Raw genomic sequence first — 19,513 nt, 5'->3', positions numbered from 1 at the left:
AGCTATATTGACAATGCTACCACCCAGTATGAGCTATATGAACAATGCTACCACCCAGTATGAGCTACATGAACAATGCTACCACCCAGTATGAGCTATATTGACAATGCTACCACCCAGTGTGAGCTATATTTACAATGCTACCACCCAGTATGAGCTATATTAACAATGCTACCACCCAGTATGAGCTATATTGAAAATGCTACCACCCAGTATGAGCTATATCAACAATGCTACCACCCAGTATGAGCTATATGAACAATGCTACCACCCAGTATGAGCTATATTAACAATGCTACCACCCAGTATGAACTATATAAACAATGCTACCACCCAGTATGAGCTATATTAACAATGCTACCACCCAGTATGAACTATATAAACAATGCTACGACCCAGTATGAGCTATATGAACAATGCTACCACCCAGTATGAGCTATATAAACAATGCTACCACCCAGTATGAGCTATATAAACAATGCTACCACCCAGTATGAGCTATATGAACAATGCTACCACCCAGTATGAGCTATTTGAACAATGCTACCACCCAGTATGAACTATATAAACAATGCTACCACCCAGTATGAACTATATAAACAATGCTACCACCCAGTGTGAGCTATATTAGCAAAGTTTTCCTCCCAGTATGAGCTTCTACACAGTGTTTATGTTTACAACATTATTTTTTATAAATTTGTTCAAAGTCAGTTATTTTAATAAACTTTATTAACAAGCACCACACAGTAACGGCAGGTACGCAATCGATGCACGATAAATAAAGCAGTATTCAAGACAAATATAACTACTTAATTGACTTCTAGCTACGTGCTCAGATGTCTTGTGCAGTTTTAAAATAGCTTGATAACAGTTTTCTCTAAAGTTCCGATGATAAACTTTTTTATATATGTTCCAGGGGATTCGTGCGGAGCGACCTACACTGATTTAACAGGAAACTTTACTTCTCCCAACTTTTCCAACAACTACCCGGTGTTGTCCTACTGTCAGTACAACATAACGGTCCCGTTCGGCTATCATGTTTGCATTTGGTTCAATTACTTGAACGTGTCATCAGGTGACCTCGTGACTACAAGTGAAAACTCAATAACAAATACCACTGTTATAGATAGGTAGGGCCTATATCAGTATATATGAATGACATTTCTGTTTTTAAAATAACCTACACTTACAAAAACGTATTTCTGATACTTATAATGGTATAAATACATACATTTCTTTGATGACTATGATACTACGTTCTTAACAGAGATATCATAATTATAATTAGTGGAAAAAGCATTCTCCAAGTATTCCCAAACTGACTTCAAATCTTAGATAGCTAGACAGGTCATAGTTACCGAGAATGTTTGTAAAAACAATAAACGGTGTACCGAAAGAAATACAATAAAACAAGAATAAAACCAAAATGTGAAATTTAATTTTTTGTACAATCTCACTTACATGAAGTCCAGTTTTTGTATGTGCAAATAAGGGTAGTTCTATTTCTAACTTATTTTTTTTTATAAGCATGCTACATTGGTTAGAGAAATGATTACTAAAGTGACACTCGTCTTTAAAATCAATACATACACATTTAAAACAAACATAAATTTTCAGTGATACACATTAACTTACTAACTTAATAATGCATTTATGGAAAATATTAATTACTGACAACACGATTGTAACCATGCATTCTATAGCTGAAAATGCAAAAATGTTAAATGACTGGCGAGTCCTAGAGTATTTATCGTGATCAACCATCGTCTTATTAGGTAGAAATACCGTGTTTTCTGCACCTTTCATTCAAAATAAATACGGTATCCTTCGTAAGAACCATTGATCTCGATATTTATTCACCCTTTTCGGTAAATTTAATCAACTGTTATAATTGTGGCACCTCATCTTCAGGAATCCGACGACATAAAAGCCAGCACCATTCGCCATTATGGTTTATAATGTTCGTTTTAAATTTAATGCATCCTGACAATTACAACTTTGATATAATTTTAAAAGTATTCAAATTTAACCTATATATTCAGCCAATGAAACTCCAGATAGGCAATAATTAAGAAATATACTTAAAATCATTGGGAATTTCAACTTTCGCGGGTGTTTAAATGCTTAATTCGCCCATTATTAATCATTATGATTGATTGTACGTTCGTCATCTAATAATCACTTGGGTATTGATTACTAATATGTAAGATAATTAGCCAAAGTTATGTTATTACAGTTTATTTTTGCCCTTAATTTTAGGTGAAATCGGACGTTAATGTTTTTTTGCAAATTTAACGGCCATAAATTGTTTTTTAAGTTCATATTTCTTTTCTGCAAACAACACCACTTGAAATGATACCTAAATAGTATGGGGTTACCAACATCTAAAATCACCTGTTTGTCTTAAACAGTATGGGGTTACCAGCATCTAAAATCACCTGTTTGTCTTAAACAGTATGGGGTTACCAGCATCTAAAAGCGCCTATTTTTCCTAAACATAATGGGGTTACCAGTATCTAAAACCACCTGTTTTTCCTAAATAGTATGGGGTTACCAGCATCTAAAATCGCCTATTTGTCCTAAATATAATGGGGTTACCAGTATCTAAAACCACCTGTTTTTCCTAAATAATATGGGGTTACCAGTATCTAAAATCGCCTATTTTTCCTAAATATAATGGGGTTACCAGTATCGAAAATCCCCTATTTTTCCTAAATAGTTTGGGGTTACCAGTATCTAAAATCACCTGTTTTTCCTAAATAGTAAGGGGTTCAAGTATATAAAATCCCCTATTTTTCCTAAATAGTAAGGGGTTCAAGTATATAAAATCCTCTATGTTTCCTAAATAGTATGGGGTTACCAGCATCTAAAATCACCTATTTTTCCTAAAAAGTGTGGTGTTAACACCATCTAAAATCACCTATTTGTCCTAAATACTGGGGTTTCCAGAATCAAAAATCACCTATTTGTGCTAAATACTATTGGGTTTCCAAAATCAAAAATCACCTATTTGTCCTAAATAGAATGGGGTTCCAGCATCTAAAATCACCTATTTGTCCTAAATGGTATGGGGTTTCCAGAATCTAATATCACCTATTTCTGGTGAGATATCTGAAACACATGATCTTTTGTTAGGATTCGTGGGTTCCAACCTTTTCACGTCGTGTGCTCGGTGACGAATATGGTGATTGTTGCATTGTTCTCGGATGCTTTTGAAACAAGTTCAGGTTTTGACGCTTCTTACTTTGCCATGCCTAATCTGATCGGTAAGTGGTTCTTTTTGGGAATTTTGAAAAAACGTTCATTAAATATCATAGAACGAGAAGGAGTGTATAAATCAACTAATGAAATACAAATCTAACTGACTTTAATTTTGAAAAAAAGTCATGGAATAGCATGTCGGGGTTTAATTTGTTTAATGTTGAACCGATTATTCAGAACTTTCTTATGGTTAACAACGTTGTTCAATGGATCGTAGTGAACTTTCTAATCTTGACGGCTCTTAATATCTAACGGATACACTAGTGATCCGCAGTATTTCTAACATGATTTTAGACAACTGATAGCTGTACGGTTTAATTTAAGTCTATGAACACATTATATAAATATCATATCGCAGCATGTTTGACATTGATATTGTCAACCCGAGAGCAGAATGTCACCCGAGGCGTAAGTGAAATTATGTAATTAAACAGGTTAAACAAGGTTAACAAAATATGACATAATAAAATAATTATATCTAAAACAAAATTCCACCGTTAATTATGCTAAAATTCCTTATAAAATGACAGTACTTTTCGTCCGATGTTTTTGTGTACACATTGATTAGTGTCATCACTGCTGTATGTGTATAAGGGAGGCAATTACGTCAGGATTTAGCTAAATATTGAAGCAGTTATTTGCCCTTATATGACATTGAAAATATCACTACGGTCACATGACCTGACAGTGAATTTTTGCTTGGTCACGTGTCAAAAAGGTTGAAAATGTTTCTGATAGTCAAAATATCTCTTTTTCGGGCAATGGGATTTTACCATCGTAGACAAAAGTGAGGTATAAAAAAATCAAATATTTAACTTTTATAAGATAACAAAGATATCGTTTCTTACGTTGTTAACTTTAACAAAGTTCTGAATAATCGGCCCATTGATGTGTTAAAGTGTGATGAACAGACAGAACACATTACTAAACTGTATGATAACGCTAAACATATGTCTGAATAGTACTATTAAAAAATTTTAATATCGACATTGTACTGATGTCTTGACCTTATATTTTCATTTACATTTTTTCTCGTCGACTCTGACGATATTTTGCATTTTCAAACCATTGTAGCATTTATTGAAATGATGCACTATGTTTTAAAATTGGCTAGTATATTATTTGCTTGGCTCCGCCCGGCCAATATGGCTTTCTACCAGTAAATATCAAATTATAATATCAAATTATATAAATGTATTATTTCAGGGTCGACCACATTTTCCCCCGAAACCACAACACAGAGTAAGTGAGCAAAAGTCTACAGAATTTTGATATTTTTCAATTTGACTGATTCGTAATGCGTCTTATATGTAAGCTTGAAATGGGATTTTGGTATTACTGAAATAAATCATATTAGTTCCAGTATAATAATTTCGGATTCAAACGGATATTTTTATAAACATAAATAGTATGTGCCCATCATTGGAATAAGAAAGAGTATTTTCAGAAAAACCAATGTTTGTAGAATGGGATAAGTGTGCCTTTCTTTACGACATCTCAATAATATAATGAAAACTGCAGGGACAAACCCAGCTTATTAACACTGTTTAGAGGCAGACATTTCAGGTCAGGGTCAAACGACACCGAACGTTTTTTACACACGTAAATAAACCACAAACATAACATACACGCATTAAAATAGCTTTATCAATGAATGATTAAACGACGGCTTTGGAACTGTCAGTGCAACCCGAGTTTATTGGAACACGAATTCGATAAGGGGGTTTATACTATATGTGCATACTCTTACCGTTGGCCCTCTAGAGAGCGTTGGAAAAGTATCGTAGGTTACAAATGATATTAAATATCCGTTTGAGGCAAAATAATACTTTCCGACGGAGCATTTATCACGCAATTTATCACGTGGTATATACGTACTGTAGTTTAGGGTGAGACTTCCAAGACTTCGGTCTATGATCCATGGCTTAAAGTACCACTGTATATTTTTCCTTTGCTTTTAATTTTGAAATCTTAAGCATAACGCTATTAAATTGTATTCTTTTCAGCATCAACTACATTTTCACCTGAAACCTCAACAAGAAGTAAGTAGGTAAACGTCCGCGTTTTAACATATCTCTGTTTAAGAAATGCATTAACTGCCAGTTTCGTTAATGTTTAGGTGAGAACTTCACAACAGTTATTATTGCTGTCTCTAATATGTAAACCCTTAGGTTAACAATTTATGGAGGGAGTTGTTTGGTATTCCATTCATATAAAATGTTACTATGATTACTCAGAGCTGCTAATGAATATTAGGCTCCGCCTACTGCCTAATGTTATGTTCATTACTGCTGCAGGCCTTTGTACATAGCAGAGTTGCGTTTACTATCATGAGATTTATATTGTTATTAAAGTATAAAACATTGAACTGTGTTTACATACACTGAATACCCAATTTCATAACAGACTTAATGGTAATCGGTCTGATTTTTAACCTTGAACTAAACCAGTCTGCCTCACCAAGCCGCTGGCAGTTCCATTAAGCACTCGACAAAGCTTTTGAAATTTTATTTTATTTTGACAGTTTAAGGAGTTTTCCATCGTTTCTCTCTAATGCTAAACGTATAGCCTTTGTCTTCCTTGAAATGATATCATTCGGTTTGATGCAAAGTATAAATACCATAAAAAATTCTTCTCATTTTAGCATCGACCAACGTTTCACCTGAAACCACAACCACGAGTAAGTATGCTGATGGAGCCTGCTTTTAGAGTCATTTCTCTTTGACTTAAGGTATTCTATGGACAATTAAGCTTGGAATTGTCAGAGCCTGTAAGAAATTTAGGCAATGTTATTTTGGGATGATACCATAAGGTATCATAGTAAAGGGTACTCACATCGCTCTCGACACATTCAACGTTCTCAGTTATTGCTTATTTTTCCATTTCGATATTTACTGGGCATGTCAACCACGTAAATCCCAGTACATTTAATATAGCGCCGGTATACATATCTGTACTAATCGAAAAAATAATCGTTTAATCATGTAAAACGGCGAATTATCGGCCTCACATTAGCTCAATGTATTAGTCTTCATAGACTGCGATAAAAAGATGATGCTAGTTAAAACTTGAATTAGGGCAATTTTTGATTTTATTTTGTAGGTCCCTCTATTGGAGCCTGTGGTGGAAACTTTAGCGCACAGTCGGGACAATTCAGTTCGCCCGACTATCCCTTCGTATATCCGAAGAATGCCGATTGCAAATACACCATAGCCGTTGACAGCAGATACTATATTTGCGTCATTTTCACTGTTGTGGACACAGAAACCTGTTGCGACACTATCACTGTTTATAACGGTCCAACCTCAACTTCAAGACAAATTTCAAAGTAAATTTAACCTAAGAAATAATACGAAGTAGTTTTTGTTACTCCGGTTTTGTCTTTTATGTAGTTAAAGGTGGTATTCGGAACTCCTCGGCCATTTTCCATCGGATTCAACCTCGGATCTATGCCGTACATTAGTACAAGTAGTTCGTTAAATTTTAAATAGTATTAATTAATTTAAGTGTTTTAACGTGTATTTTGTATTACTAAGTCTACATTGATTGCCATTGAAGTGTAGTATTGCATAAATAATTCTGATTCCTAAGAGGAAAGTCGTTAAGTTTAATTGCTAAATTGAAACTACTACGCGATCTACTTGCAGCGTAGTTTAAGTACTTATATTTCTGACATTGTAAACCGCCCATACACACCCGGGGTTGTTTTTGATGGGAAATGGCCGAGGAGTTTCGAATGAAAAGGTGGTAGCTCATAGATAAATGGTTGAGTCCGTTTCCAGTACGGTTATACAATTAGAGGGACCGTGAGAAAGGGCCCATTGTGGTACTTGACCAGTAGTTGAACATTCATATTTAAACCCTGTTTATATGCATTAGTCAATAACCCAAACGACAATGAAATAGAGACACAAACGTTTAAACGTATGAATACCACATACAAAAATACAAACACAGCAAACAGACCACAAACGCACCAACCTTTGAAAGTAGGATCTGGGGCCATATTAAAGAAACGTCTAAATTTTACATTTTCCTTAACGATGCACTCTTACTCCAAATAAGATCAACCATAATTAATAAAAGTGTTGTTCTATTCAAAAAAGGATGAGGAAATGTCAAAAACAATGGATCTTATGAAGGATTCCGAGTATAATTTGAAAGAAATAAGCATTAAACACAGTATTTCTACCTTATGATACTATAGTAGACCACAGCAAATATTTTAGAATTCACCAAACATTTAATTTTTTTGCGTTTCCAGCTATCAAATACACGGTTACAATCTTGTTATCAGAAATTAATATTTACCATAAATGCATTATTTAGTAAGTAGTTAAAGGTTTATCAGTCATAAATGATGTTTGTTATACATGTGTACGTATTGATTTTGAATAAAAGTGTCACTTTAAATTCAACAATTTTCTTAACTGTCATATTTCACTGGAAGAAAGTGTCAGCTAAGTGTATATTTTGCAATTAAAATAATGGACACTTAAGTATTTAAAGATGAAATCTTTATTATAAAGAATAGGATTTTTGAAGGAATAAAACAATTCCAAATTTTACACTTCAGTAAAAATATTTAAGTAACTTTTTAAGATGCTTCTTTAATACGGACTCAGGACTCAGTTGACCCAGTTGAAGGTAGATCGGCGCAATACGTTCTTAACATTTTCTTGACTTCGAGAAAATTATTTGTTTTATTTTGATTCCTAGCAAAAAACAACAACAAATAGTGCTTATTTATTTTAAAGTGTCTACTTAATCCTTCAATCGCTTAAGTGGAGCATTCCATACAAGAAAATGCTTGATGCATAGCATCAAGTCGGCGGAATGAAATGGAAGCAAATCATGCATGTAGATCACCAATAAAAAGTTGTTATTTACTTCGATGATAAAATGTTAACTCTACATATGCTCGAAAGACATTATTGTTGATAATACCTCGCCGACTAACAATTAAAGTAAACAATTTTATAACACACTGTACTTCACATTTTATCATGCAACGTCAAAAATAGCAAAAGCATTCTTCTGCAATTTATGGAGGGGTCCCTTAATTAAAGCTTAAGTATTTAGATACATTCAATGTATTGTATATTACATATTCATATAAAAACAACACAACAAAAATAAATGTTTGTCATAATTTGCGTATTATCCTTTTACAGATTTTCAGGTGAACGTCGAGCTAATCTTAGTGCATGCTCAACAGGAAACCTAATGCTTGTACACTTCCAATCGGATTATTCTGTATCTCACAATGGATTCTTGGCGAATTACAATGTTACATCGAGACGGGAGGGTATTATTTGTTTGCATTTATCTGATGGTTTAGATATGATATAATATACATGAACGCTTGTCATGGTTTTGGCAAATTACAGAATTACATCCAAATTGGATGCGAGATAAGTAACGATAAAGCCATTTACATCGTAGACTACGTGCCAAGCAAGTTTGCTTGCGTTCCCAATTGTTTATATACACAACTTAATCGTAGACTATGTGTCAGGTTAGTTTTGTTGCGTTCACAATTATTTATACACATCACTTAATCGTAGATTATGTGCCAGGTTAGTTTCGTTGCGTTCCCAATTATTTATATAAACCACTTCATGGTAGACTATGTGCCAGGTTAGTTTTGTTGCGTTCCAATTATTTGTATACACCACTTAACCGTAGACTATGTGCCAGGTTAGTTTTGTTGCGTTCCAATTATTTGTATACACCACTTAACCGTAGACTATGTGCCAGGTTAGTTTCGTTGCGTTCACAATTATTTAAATACACTTCATTGTAGACTGTGCACAGGCCAGGTTGTTTGTTTTCCAAATGCTTTATACACACTACTTAATCGTAGACTATGTGTCAGGTTAGTTTCGTTGCGTTCCCAGTTATTGAAATACACTTCATCGTAGACTGTGCACAGGCCAGGTTGTTTGTGTTCCAAAATATTTATGCACACTACTTAATCGTAGACTATGTGGTACGTTAGTTTCGTTGCGTTCCCAGTTATTGAAATACACTTCATCGTAGACTGTGCACAGGCCAGGTTTTTTGTGTTCCAAATTATTTATACACACTACTTATTCGTAGACAATGTGCCAGGTTAGTTTTGTTGCGTTCCCAGTTGTTGAAATACACCACTTATTCGTAGACTATGTACCAGGTTAGTTTTGTTGCGTTCCCAGTTGTTGAAATACACCACTTAATCATAGACTATGTGCCAGGTTAGTTTCGTTGCGTTCCTAATTATTTAAATACATTTCATCGTAGACTTTGTGCCAGGTTAGTTTCGTTGCGTTCCCAATTATTTAAATACATTTCATCGTAGACTGTACGCAGGCCGGGTTGTTTGTGTTCCCAATTATGTATACACACCACTTAATTGTTGACTTCATGCTTGACACGTTTGGTTACGTTCCTAATACAATTAATCGTAGACTGTGTGCCAGCCAGTTTGGTTGCGTTCCTAATTATTTAAATACCTTTCACCGTAGACTGTTTGACAAGCTAGTTTGTCTGAGTTTCCAATTATTAAAATACATTTCGTAGTATATTGTATGCTAGGCCAGTTCGGCTGCGTTTCCAATTATTAAAATACATTTCATCGAAGATTGTATGCTAGACCAGTTTTGCTGCGTTTCCAATTATTACAATACATTTCATCGTAGATTGTATGATGGGCCAGTTTGGCTGCGTTTCCAATCATTAAAATACATTTTATCGTACATTGTATGCTAGGCCAGTTTAGTCGCGTTACCAATTATTTATATACATTGCGTTGCATTGTAGATCGAACGCAGGCCAGTTTGGTTACCTGTCCTATTATTTAAATACACGTAACCAAAGTTTGTATGCCAGGCCGGTTTGGTTGCGTTTCCAATTATTTAAATACATTTTATCGTAGACTGTTTGTGTTTCCCATAATATTAACCCATTTCATAGTTTACTGTAAACCAGGCCAGTTTGTGTGCGTTTCTAATTATTTAAATACATTTAATGGTAGACTGTAAACATCGTAGTTTGTACCAATATTCTTGGCAAGGTACAACTTGAATATACAGAGACTAATTGGTTTGCAAGATTGACATGAACTTTTCCGAGTGAGCACCAAAAGATATAGCCACTCGTTAAATGTTGTCTCTTGGTGTCCACAAGGTTATATTGCTATCGAACACTGACACAAACAATTTTTCGTTTTATTATGAGTATATAAATGATATAAAATGACAGCTGTATTTATTTAGATCAGCGGGCCAAATCAAATAAACACGTAAAGTCATTTTGGAAATTCGTTAAAATTGTTTTTAGGTCTATGCGCGCTGACGTTTCATTTGGAAATGTTAGCGGGCTATGTCAATGACAAAACAGTGAGATTGTCAAATTGTTATTTCATGGTTTGAAATAGTAAAATACTTTTTTTATTTCACTGATAAATCTCTATTAATCACCGATATGAATATGATACAGATAAGGCCAAGCCAGTTTATTTATAACACCAACTATTGAATTATAGTTTTAACGTATAATACATCGCAGGCAAGGGTGTTGCCAATGTCGACTGCATTTGATTTATAATTAGTTTTTTTTTCACAGACTGTATGCCAGACCAATTTGTTTGCGATACTAATAAGTGTATTGACAACTTCCGGCTGTGTGACCAGACCGAGGATTGTAATGATAAGACCGATGAACAGGGATGCTGTAAGTCTTGCACCATGCCAATTATATAAGCCCCTTTGTGCGATTGTGTTTGTGTTTTGGGGTGGTTTTTAAATATCGTTCATATTGTTTTACTCAAGGCCGACACATTCCGATCAATGAGAAAGATTGCTGTAATCCTCATTCTTTGTTATAATATATTTATATGGGCGATATTGCATCGAAGTGCGACTTTGTTTTGGTATGTTGAATGCGTTTCTACATATTTTATATATATTCCAACTTAGTAGACTGATATATTTCAGTATCAAATTGTGTGTGTAGTCTTGAGTAGTTAATATGAATTATACTTGATAAGTTATGAAGCTATCTAGCGTTTACATGTATAAAGTCCAATGTTTTTAAATATATTATATATCTCTCCTCATTTAAATATCAAGTAGCGTTGATTTCTTTCTAAACCTTGGCTATAAGGTGTTTAACGAAAACTGAATATATCGAAAATTCAGCCGAACATTTCCATATACATGAAGCAAACATGCCTTTATTAATACAATAAAAAACTAATTCAACTTAAATAATGTACTAATCTATACATCCTGCTATGCATAACAATGGTTCATATATTGATACTTTGGCCTATTAAAACTACAGAGGTTATATTGCGATCTTAAACTGAAACAAAACCTTTTAAAATGTGCATAGAAATAATATAAATGGCAGTGTGTTTTTTAAGAACAGCGTGATACATTGAATGCTTACGTCATTTCGGAAATGACGTCGTTGAAACTGTTTCCCGCCCCTGTGCACGCTGACGTTTCAGTGAAATTGTTATTTCGAATTCAAGACCTAAAACACATATGCCTTTTATTAATACAATGGAAACTACATGAAATTTAGCTTTGATTCATTTATTTTTATTTCTCCTACAGCGTGCGCCAAAGGATACATAGGATGCAGTGTATGGTACGATACATGTTTCCCAACCAACTCAATATGTGATGGACAAAATGACTGTCCAGCTGGGGAAGATGAGAAAGGGTGTGGTAAGAACATTACTTTTTACATGAAATTGTATGGCTTTGTTTTTTGTAGCGTCACATTTCACTATTTATTTTGTTATGGCAATAACTGCTTTATGTAAATGTTTGTGTTTGATATTAGAAATCGCCAAAATTAGTCTTACTTATTTGGCTATTGTTGGTGAATTCGGAAAATTTGTAGAAAAGAACTCTTCAATGTCATTTGCCCACAAAAATGCGAGCACCAAGAACATGTTACATTGTACTCATGACACTCGTCTAACAAGTAAACCGTCGTGGACCAATAGTCGGACTGAAATTATTTTTGGATCATTCGTTAGAAAATATCTACCTACAATGAACAGAACTTTTGCAAAAATCCTCGTTTGCCATTGGCTCACACGAAAATGCAAACAAGGGTATTGACATTATTACGCTGAATTTGTAGAAGTCATTCCTAAGAAACTAAAGTATGTTAATATGTGAAGTTGGGTAAATAAGGTTATTTCACTCTTGCGCACAGTGGTCAGAAATTGGCTCATGGTGAGCATTATTTGATAAGCATATAGAGAGCGAAATTTTCTACCTTCTGTACCCTGTGCGTAGGAGTGATTTCTTAAGTTCAAATGGTTTTAAAGTTTTAAACCGATATCTAAAATCTATAAATTAACAACTTTAGTGATATTCAATCGTCATATTATGTTAATTATTAATACACCAAACACTGCCTGGACTCGTATTTTTTTTTCAGAATCACTTTTAATATTACAATTTTATTATATATTTACACAGTGTTAACTTCAAGGAAGATATTTCATAACATCTAAATTATGTTTTATTCACTGAAGGCTTTACTCAAGTCAATTTCCTAAAATTGTCAAAATTAAAGAAAAGCGTGAATAACATGAAAGACTTTGGTTTATCAATTGATGAACACGAAGTGTTGCAAGACCAGTATTTTGTAGTTTGGATGTGTACAGATGGTTTTCCTATGAAATCATTACGCTGAAAACAAAGTATATGATATATTATAAACTTATTATATCCTATGACCAGTGAGATACATGACCAAGGTAAATGACTTACTGTATGAAATAAAGAATAAATAATATATTTATGAATAAAGGCATAAACATCATATAGTAAACTTATTTGTTCCATTTTAGATTGTGACTATCAGCGGTGTAACGATGGGTCTGGATGTTTTAACGACACACAGAGGTGTGATGACATAGTAGACTGTTACGATCATTCAGATGAATTACTGTGTCAATTCGGTGAGTAGGACAACATATTTCAGCTAATATCCTTATCATGTTTATTCATTAAATGTATAACTGCATATGTTTTGTTATTATATGTGTCGCTTCAATTAGTAAAATAATATATCCTTACACATTTCTATGAAAATTGACTATTAAGCATTATTTTGTTTTGAGGGCAGTCCGACATTTTGAAAATAATCATATTTGGATTGTGGAATTGTAGAAATGTACGGCTCGATTTTGCGGAACGGTTCACATACACTGACAGCAGATTAACTCATTAAAGTTGATTTGTCAAACGTTGTAAACAGTGTTTAATTTATATACAGAATTAATGAGTTCACAAAAAGATGAATGTATACATTGTGTAAACTTATCAAAATATAATAATATACTAGTTCATGTAATAAAGGGCGAGTCCAGGATTTGACGTTAGAGGGTGCGTAATTTAAGAGCGTAACCTTTTGACTTCAGTCCTCTTTTTGGTTTAAAATGTTGGGAAGATGTGGAGGTTTTTAGTTATAAAGGTGCATTTTGGGCGTATTTTATTACTTTTTTATTTTTTAAATTGAAATAAAAGGAAAACTTGGACGAATTAAGGGAGGGGGATGCGCCGGATCCGTTTGTGAAAAGTAAGTTGATATATTCATTTAAGTGTTTTGGTCTAATTTCAGAGTGTACCGAGAACGAGTTTTCGTGCTACCACACACGGCAATGCGTGCCATTGTCAAGTCGATGTGATGGTGTTCTAGACTGCGACGACAAGTCTGACGAATGGTTAAATTGTCCACCTATAACAACGAAGACACCACCGGAGACACTAGGTTAACACATCATTATTGTTTTTAATGTTTATTTAGGATTGATCGCATTTTATTCTGCATTTATGCTGTATGAACTAAGTACGGCACGCGAGCAAATTCCATAAAGCGCGCTGGCGCTTCTTGGTCATTTGCTCGCTTGCACTTCTGCGTTCATACAGCATAAACGCAAGAAAAATGCGATCAATACATAAATTTACATATTAGATAAGTATTCAATATGATTAAAATAGGAGTATCTTCTGTTGTTTAGTATTTGTTCTTAAAGGAATGTAACCGACAACATACTTTTTTATAAAAGAAAAGCTGACATTTGTGACGTCGTATTTCATTGGTTCAATGACGTCATGCTAATCCGTTAGGAGCGAAATATTGAAATAAACAATGACGTCATAATTATTTGCGTGTTATACAATATTAACGTCAAGGTTTATTTATACAAATGACTAGGGGAATGTTTATATAATTTGTTATCGTCTTGTGTGTATTTACATTTATATTTGACACATGTATATACTTGCAATTATATGGTTCACTTGGAAATGTAAAATATCTCAGTTCAATCAACATTTATATCTTTCTGATGCATTTTGTTTCTAAATATTTTGTTTTAGTTATTTTATGCAATTAATAGGCTATGAAATTCGTCTCAATGACGGTGAAAATGACACAACATCACAAGCATTTGGGAAGATAATCATCAAGCGTATTGGTGTCGATGAGGAATTTGGCACAATATGTGATGACGGCTTTGACTTGGGAGATGCGGTTGTTATCTGTCGCCAACTTGGTTTCATATACACGTAGGTTTTGATTTAGTGACATTTTGCTCCAATATCGCAGACATATTTTACAAAACAATGAGATATACGGGAAGATGCCAAGCTTTTTGTATATAAACCCTGTACACTGCCTCACACTTACCCTATCAGGATCAATGTGTGTATACCACGTGATAAAATACGTCATAAATGCTACACCGGAAGGCATCATTTTGACTCGAATGTAGACTTAAACCAAAGATAACTTTTCTTTTTCTACACCATTTTAAATGAAACAAAGGGCCATGTCGCTCAAATCGCCCCGCCTTCGTATTATTACCGGAATTTGATAAGGTAATAAGCTTCCTAAAACACTTCGACAAAGTTGTCTTAAAAAATGTTTTGACAGTGCTCAATCAGGCCGCGGTTTTGTTTAAGGGTTTTTCGAAAAGTTTTAAGAAACTACACTCTCAATCAAACCCTGGTATAAGACTGTAGGCTTTGCTCTGTAAGCGGCGTAGACTGCGCTATGTTTTATTTAATATGGTGAAGAACGAGTAAAATAATCTTTGTTTTCATTCGAAACAAAATATTGCCTCTCGTCGAAGCATTTATGACGTAATTTATCACGTGGTATACACACACTGAGGATGCACTTTCATAAAAAGGTTGTGTGCACAAAACTAAAACTCCTTCAGTAGTTTTGTCCAGTCCTTGTGCTTCTGTTGTGAATAAAAAACGCATTCAATCAGATTCAAATGAGTCACAAGGTGGCATTAAAAGCGCACAAAATCGATTGATCCAAATATATTTTAAATTTAATGCATTATTATGTTTAACACACATGGCCAAAAACAAAAAAAAGCGTGTACAGATAATACAATATATGCGGTATTTTTTTAGTTTTTTTTTAACTCACGATTTTGTGCCCACATAATTAATGATTGAAAACTCAGTATATAAAGTCTAATATTTTATTCTTTTTCTGTACTGTCTTAATTTGATAAACAATGGTTTCAAACTGTTCACAAATCATGGGTCAGGAGACATGAACGTTGCGTGCAAGCACATGGCCGCTATTTCGAGAAAGAGTAAACTGAATTGACGTTGACGTTATAAATTTTAACGTCGGGTTGCTCCGCCATATCGTTGGTACATGTTTTAAATTTATTGTAACTTTTTTACTGTTATATGTATGGAATCGAAATTTTAGAGTGAAATGGAATAAAAGATGTAGTAAATCCGTACTTAATTTCATTATAATACAATGAGCCTTTCAAAAGGAATGCGTTCAATCCGGGAACTTTCCGAACATACCTCGTATAACATAATATGCTTTTTTTGTTTTTGATTATACAAGTCAAATGAGTTAATCCTAATAATGCATTAAATTAAAAAAGATAATATTTATGCATAAACCGTTATTGTGCGCTTTTAAAATGGCGTGTATCATACCTCAAAATGGCACGAATCTTCGTTGTGCTTAAATTCTTTGCACAAATGTGTATTGTGCTAAATACTTCACACAAATTTTCATTGTGCTCAAAAACTTAAATAATTTGCACGAATCTTCGTTGTGCTAGAGACTTCGCACGAATTTACATTGTGTAAAACTCTTTAACACGCGTAGTTAGACCTTCAATATTTCATTCGAATGTACATCGAGCTAAAATACTTAACACGATATAAAAAACAACAACATTTTATCCTTATATAGGGCATTATCAATACAGTAAAACTGCGATCGCTCGAGGTCGCCGGGGACCGAGCCTAAACCTCGAGGGAACCGATGATTTGAACGACCCGATTTTCAATTCTCCAGTCTGTTATGAAATATGTTTCAGTGTATTTCAAGTATATAGTTGTCTGTTTACTAAGACACCGATTATGTGTTGTGGAAATCGCTCATATGTTCAAAGTCTGTCGTTTACTTTATGTATACTAAATATAAAATGTAAAAGAAATATCAATAAATCAATAAATCGAAAATGGACATGTTGCAAAGCAAAGTGACACAAAGGATTTTGGAACACGCGTTCGGGTAAAAGTGTGAAATTATGATCTCGAGGGAGCCATAAGGTTTTGTGCATGATTTGTGTACTTGGGACCGAGAATATAGCTCGACTCCTCGATATAATTAGGTTTCGATGCAGCGTAGGTATATTTTATATGAAAATAGAAGGAACAAAGTTCGGGACCCAACTCCGACCTCGAGGGAACGCCGGTTCTCGAACGACCGCTTGTTCGAACGACCGCAGTTTTACTGTACTAAGTTAAAAGCCTAGATGATATACATACTTTATTTTCAGAGTCGAGGAACATATTTATTTTTCCTCCGGATCATCGCACTTTGGCACATTTGAAGGACCAATCTGGTTATCAAACTTGCGGTGTAATGGAAGTGAAAGTCGCCTGTCCGAGTGTGCTTCCAGTGTTTGGGGGAACCATTTCTGTAGTCACCAGCAAGATGTGTCAATATCGTGCGGCGGTAAGTATATTTAAGATATTGTAAAGTACTCAACTTTTCCTCGCCTTTCAAGTTTCTACGCCTTTTAGTGTGGTTTGAGTGAACATAAACGACCCTAGGGGCCTTATTCAATAGGCAACTTAGATTAAACTCAATTTTTATATTAGAAACTAATGGTTTAGATTGACCTGTAGCTGGCCAATAGGCTGAATGGAATCACTGAGGCATGGCTAAGGATACTGATAAGAATATTGAATACTGGCCTAGTTTAAATCATCATATAAAAACAAACTTGTCAATTTATTGAGATATCGATGATATTGAACAATTGATATCTGTGACCCAACAATTGTGATTAATAATATCTGTCATGTGTTCCCGTTCCGGATAGAAAAATCAGACCCGAGAGCACCTGCGTTGTCTGGTAACTAGGCTTGCCCGAGGGTAGGATTTTTCTATCCGGAACGGACACACATGATAGATATTTTTCTAGCATACCTCGAATTACACTTTTTTGTGAAAAATGCATAGAAAGGCGCAGTTTTGTAAATTTCACCAAAAAGCGCGTGCGATAATGTTTACTGACGTCATGCCGCGCAGTAATTTTTATTTACTGTCAACGTCAATAAGTTCCTTCGATATCAAGTCTTTGAAGGGTTATTTCGATTTGTTGTGAAAATATATTTTTGCGAGGTTAATGTTTATGAAACTCATCTATTGAAATCTCATAATTATGGTTACTTAAAGTATATAATAAAAGATATAAAAAGTATTACGTCACAGCGCGTGACTCATCTGGCATGGGGGGATGCCAGGTGGGATTTTCCAGCACGGCTGACGTCACCGGAAATGCCTATCCGGTGTGCTAGAAATCATTTATAAGGGAATTCTTATATGCAAAACAAATGATGGAGAAAATATCTGAAATACAGTTAAGGCAGTATGTACATTATTTTTTTTTTGCTGAATTCCATGGGATCTGATATTTATATAAAAACTTTTGTTTAAGTTTTTGATACATATGCAAATAGGGCTAGCATAAAGACTTTGTTTCCTGTTTTTCTTCTGTTGCCTAAACATTTCATATGGTTAAAGTTTATCTGTTTTCTTCCAGGGAATAACATTTTTACCACGATGACCCCAGATGTGACCTCAACAACGACGCCGGCAACAACAGCAAGTCGTAAGTAACCTTATGACTTCATAAAAATAATTGATTTGCAGTTGTTTTAGTGGGACAAGAGAGCTGGCATTATTTGTAAGATTTTACTATGTTTTAATACTTAACAAGGGAACAAACAAACAATGGCTTCCTCCAATTGGCATAAGGAATTAGTGGCGGGGCATTGAAGTGAGTCGTAGGGTCAATCTTCCAATCGTCAATCGTGAATAAAACATTAAGTTGACCAAAAGTAAGATCATATTTTGTACATTTATTGATAATTCACATTGTGGCATTTTTTTAATGGATTAAAGGGGATCGACACCCAAAGGGTCCAAAAATTATCAAAGCTTTTTTCTTCAACAGGACAAGCATAGACGAGCTAATATATGGTCGACAATACATAATTTTACATGACTGAAAGAATATTTTGTCACTGTCTCAGCTGAGTTTACCAGTTTAAAGACAGCTCATGATGGATTCTAAATTTATTAGGTCTATATTAAGCATGTGAAAATCACGTGATTAAACATACATGTATACATATACCAACGCTATTTTAAATTGACTGGGGTTTACGTGGTAGACAACCCTAGTATTTTTCGAATTGGAAAAATATAGTAAGATTCAATGCATTGTACACAATGATATAAAATATATGGAAGTTTTTGACAATTTTCTTTTTTTTGCAAATGTTTGATATGGTGTCTTGTCCGTTTAAATTAAAAAAAAAATCACCAAAGCATCCCAACAAGATGCAATAATTAACATGACATAGATGGAAGCCTCCCTCCGCATGTTCACTTGTCGGAGACAGATTGGCAGATCATTGAAGTATGTGACCATGTGTTATTATTTATTGACGAAATAAAGTCCCATTTGAAAATGTTCATATTAATAGCATGCAATGGTTCATCTACGTATATCTTATAGTTATTATATTTTTGTCTTAACTTTAGAAGCAACAGGTCAATTGTAGCTAGTTATATTTGTTCATAAAATAAACAAGAGATTACGTCAATGCTTGCATGTTTTTTTCAGACGGAAAGTGGGCATTACTCTATACGCTTTTTGTTTCTGGCA

The 19,513-nt window shown here is 34.2% G+C and overlaps 1 protein-coding gene across 1 annotated transcript in view; it reads left to right on the top strand.

Moving 5' to 3' along the window:
- LOC128240004 (uncharacterized) overlaps positions 1 to 19,513 on the top strand; it is a 136,786-nt gene that overhangs the window by 50,329 nt on the left and 66,944 nt on the right. Inside the window, exons 19-32 of the mRNA XM_052956480.1 lie at positions 917 to 1,130; positions 3,136 to 3,266; positions 4,468 to 4,503; positions 5,268 to 5,303; positions 5,906 to 5,941; positions 6,364 to 6,589; positions 8,436 to 8,569; positions 10,867 to 10,974; positions 11,865 to 11,978; positions 13,121 to 13,231; positions 13,894 to 14,043; positions 14,675 to 14,843; positions 17,111 to 17,289; positions 18,383 to 18,451. Coding sequence (XP_052812440.1) covers positions 917 to 1,130; positions 3,136 to 3,266; positions 4,468 to 4,503; positions 5,268 to 5,303; positions 5,906 to 5,941; positions 6,364 to 6,589; positions 8,436 to 8,569; positions 10,867 to 10,974; positions 11,865 to 11,978; positions 13,121 to 13,231; positions 13,894 to 14,043; positions 14,675 to 14,843; positions 17,111 to 17,289; positions 18,383 to 18,451 — 1,713 coding nt within the window. The remainder of the gene's footprint in view (positions 1 to 916; positions 1,131 to 3,135; positions 3,267 to 4,467; positions 4,504 to 5,267; positions 5,304 to 5,905; positions 5,942 to 6,363; positions 6,590 to 8,435; positions 8,570 to 10,866; positions 10,975 to 11,864; positions 11,979 to 13,120; positions 13,232 to 13,893; positions 14,044 to 14,674; positions 14,844 to 17,110; positions 17,290 to 18,382; positions 18,452 to 19,513) is intronic.

The sequence above is a fragment of the Mya arenaria genome, chromosome 7 (genome assembly GCF_026914265.1).
Source record: "Mya arenaria isolate MELC-2E11 chromosome 7, ASM2691426v1".
In the NCBI taxonomy this organism is placed as follows: Eukaryota; Metazoa; Mollusca; class Bivalvia; order Myida; family Myidae; genus Mya; species Mya arenaria.
This window is presented reverse-complemented; position numbering and strand designations above follow the sequence as displayed.